Raw genomic sequence first — 2506 nt, forward strand, 5'->3', positions numbered from 1 at the left:
ATATAGTGTATACACAATTTAACCCTAAGAAAAGAAAAAATCCACTGCATGAAAAAAATAAAATAAACAACACTCTCTGTATAACAATAAAATCAGACAACTAATAATTTTCTTTATCAAAATTCTTCTGAAAAAGATTTCGCCGCTGTAGGTAGTTTCATCTGCACCAAATGTACCGTCCTACGTTTTCTTGGTTCCTATAAACTCTCTTTGGCGACCACGTTATATTCTCTTCTTTTGATCACCCTGAATAAGCCCTCATAACTCTGCAGCTCTTTTTCACGGTTCGTCACTACTTTCCTTCCGGTATACCACGGTCCCAATTTTAACTTGGCCCATCAAATCGCGGGGACCGAGGTTTTACCTAGCCACCCGTTTTTACTCCTCCCTCTCTATCATGTTCCTAACTTTAGCCCACACTCTACGTCGTGCCATACTATTAAGAGAGTCCCTGCGATGTCCATGTAATCCAAAAATAACCTCAAATGGAGCAAAGGAGCGTCACCTCTTTTTGGCGTTCTGGTTCCCGGAAAGTCCCCACCATCATCGTGCACCGTATAAATCTCTGGTCTATAACGATTTTTTCCACCCGCCAGAGACCCCAAACCTTGTCTCAAAGAACTGCATTGCCTATATGGATCTTTCAATGCTCTGTAAATCTGGTCTTCTTTGACACTCGGTGAGGACCAGTTGGTTAAAATACTACAGGTGCCGATTTCCCATTATCCATTTTCATTAACCCCGCAGTCTTGGTTTTCCAGATGATCTGCTGGCGTTTGTCGTTAACGATCTCGTCCAACTCTTCCATTTCCGTTGGTCTACTTGCAGTCGAGTCGTCGTCTACCCTGTTCTTCTTCTTCTTTCTCGATCTTCACTCAAATGGAGATACCCGGGAGTAACATTGTAAACTGAATGGTCTTCTTGAGCTCATCTTGGTCGCCAAGTGGGTTTGGCCAGATCTGCTTCCTAATGTTTTCTAGCATGTGCTATGCAGGATCCTCTGTAGGATGTGCCATTCAGTCTAATCTCCAGTTCTACATCCATAGAGAGAGCTTACCCCAATGCGAAACTTTTTATAGAAGTGTGCCCACATCCTGTTGTGGCCCGTTATGAGCCTGAAGAGCACAACTTGCTCCTTCCTGCTCCATTTTCACCTGGAGATATTTTAATTTCAAGGAACTTAGTGCATTTTTTAGTTCCACTATGGTATTGAGGTATCCATTTCTCCCAGAAACAGTTTAGCTCTTTTAAGATGCTTTCTTAAGATTTTTTGCATGTTCTTCTTCTTCCTCCGGAGTCCACTCTCTTAGAAACTGTATCCCGCTTCCAGATTCCACTTTGCTCATCCTCGATTGCATAAATCATTACCGCCCTTGAAAGCCAGTCTGCGACCACGTTGTCCTTCCATATGGTTATCGTCCTTAGTTATTTTTATTAATTTAACTCAATCTAAGGATCAGTAAAATATTTCTTTTCTTTTTTTTTAATAAAATAAATATATATTTTAATAGGGGTATGGTTCAATTGTTGGTCAAAGTGGTACAAAACTGTCAGGAGGTCAAAAACAGAGGATTGCAATTGCAAGAGCTATAGTCAAAAACCCCAAACTTCTTCTTCTTGATGAAGCCACTTCTGCACTAGATCTTCATTCTGAAGCTATCGTTCAAGATGCCCTTCATAATGCAATGCGTGACAGGTCAACTCTCATCATAACACATAGAATGTCTGCAGTGAGGAAAGCTGATATTATTTATGCAATGAAGGCAAGTGACTTCTTCATACTTTTAATTTCAAAAATATAATTATATATTAATCGTATGATCCTATGTAGGAAGGGTTTGTCATGGAAAAAGGTTCTCACACTGAACTTATGGATCTTAAAGGATATTATTACTCACTGGTAAAGAGTCAAGAGCTCGATAAAAAGGACAAAACTGTTACCCTCAAGTAAGTAATAAAAAGAAAAAATATAAGGTTAATAATTTAACTAATTTACTAACTTTCTAACCTTAGAGCTAGTGTAGGTTCATTGTGTAACTATGTACACTGTTGACTTAAAAGTTACTTTCTTTTGAAAACATTCTAGATTTACATTTTTTTTAAATTTTGAAAGGAAAGAAACAAAATGAAGGGGGCAGTCTAAGGACAGGCTGACAGAAGTGAATCTTCTGGAAATGAAATAATGTATTAAAATTGATCATGTTTTCCTTCTTATAGCTTAAGGTAGAAAATATTAGTTCAAGAATAATAATAAGAAGAATAGAAGAGTCATTTATTTTTTAAGTCATTTATAGCAGGAAAATTTTTATTCTGTGTATTAGGTGAGTAAGTACGGTAACTAGAAAAAAACAAAAGCAAGGTTAAAGGTGGAAAATGCTTGTTATTTTTGGATTTCGAAATATCTAAAAACTTAAAAGTTACAATTAACAAAACTATTACCCTTCCTATCGTTCTTTAACAAAACTACTATCCTTCCTACTGTTCTTTAACAAAACTACTATCCTTC

General features: G+C 37.2%; 1 protein-coding gene across 1 annotated transcript in view; it reads left to right on the forward strand.

Moving 5' to 3' along the window:
• The window catches only part of LOC106680717 (ATP-dependent translocase ABCB1), a 75252-nt gene that overhangs the window by 48866 nt on the left and 23880 nt on the right, over positions 1-2506 (forward strand). The window contains 2 exon segments of the mRNA XM_067049080.1: positions 1512-1767; positions 1836-1947. Of these exon segments, the coding sequence (XP_066905181.1) occupies positions 1512-1767; positions 1836-1947 (368 nt within the window).

The sequence above is a fragment of the Halyomorpha halys genome, unplaced genomic scaffold (genome assembly GCF_000696795.3).
Source record: "Halyomorpha halys isolate HHAL.00 unplaced genomic scaffold, Hhal_1.1 Scaffold282.1, whole genome shotgun sequence".
Taxonomy (NCBI): domain Eukaryota; kingdom Metazoa; phylum Arthropoda; class Insecta; order Hemiptera; family Pentatomidae; genus Halyomorpha; species Halyomorpha halys.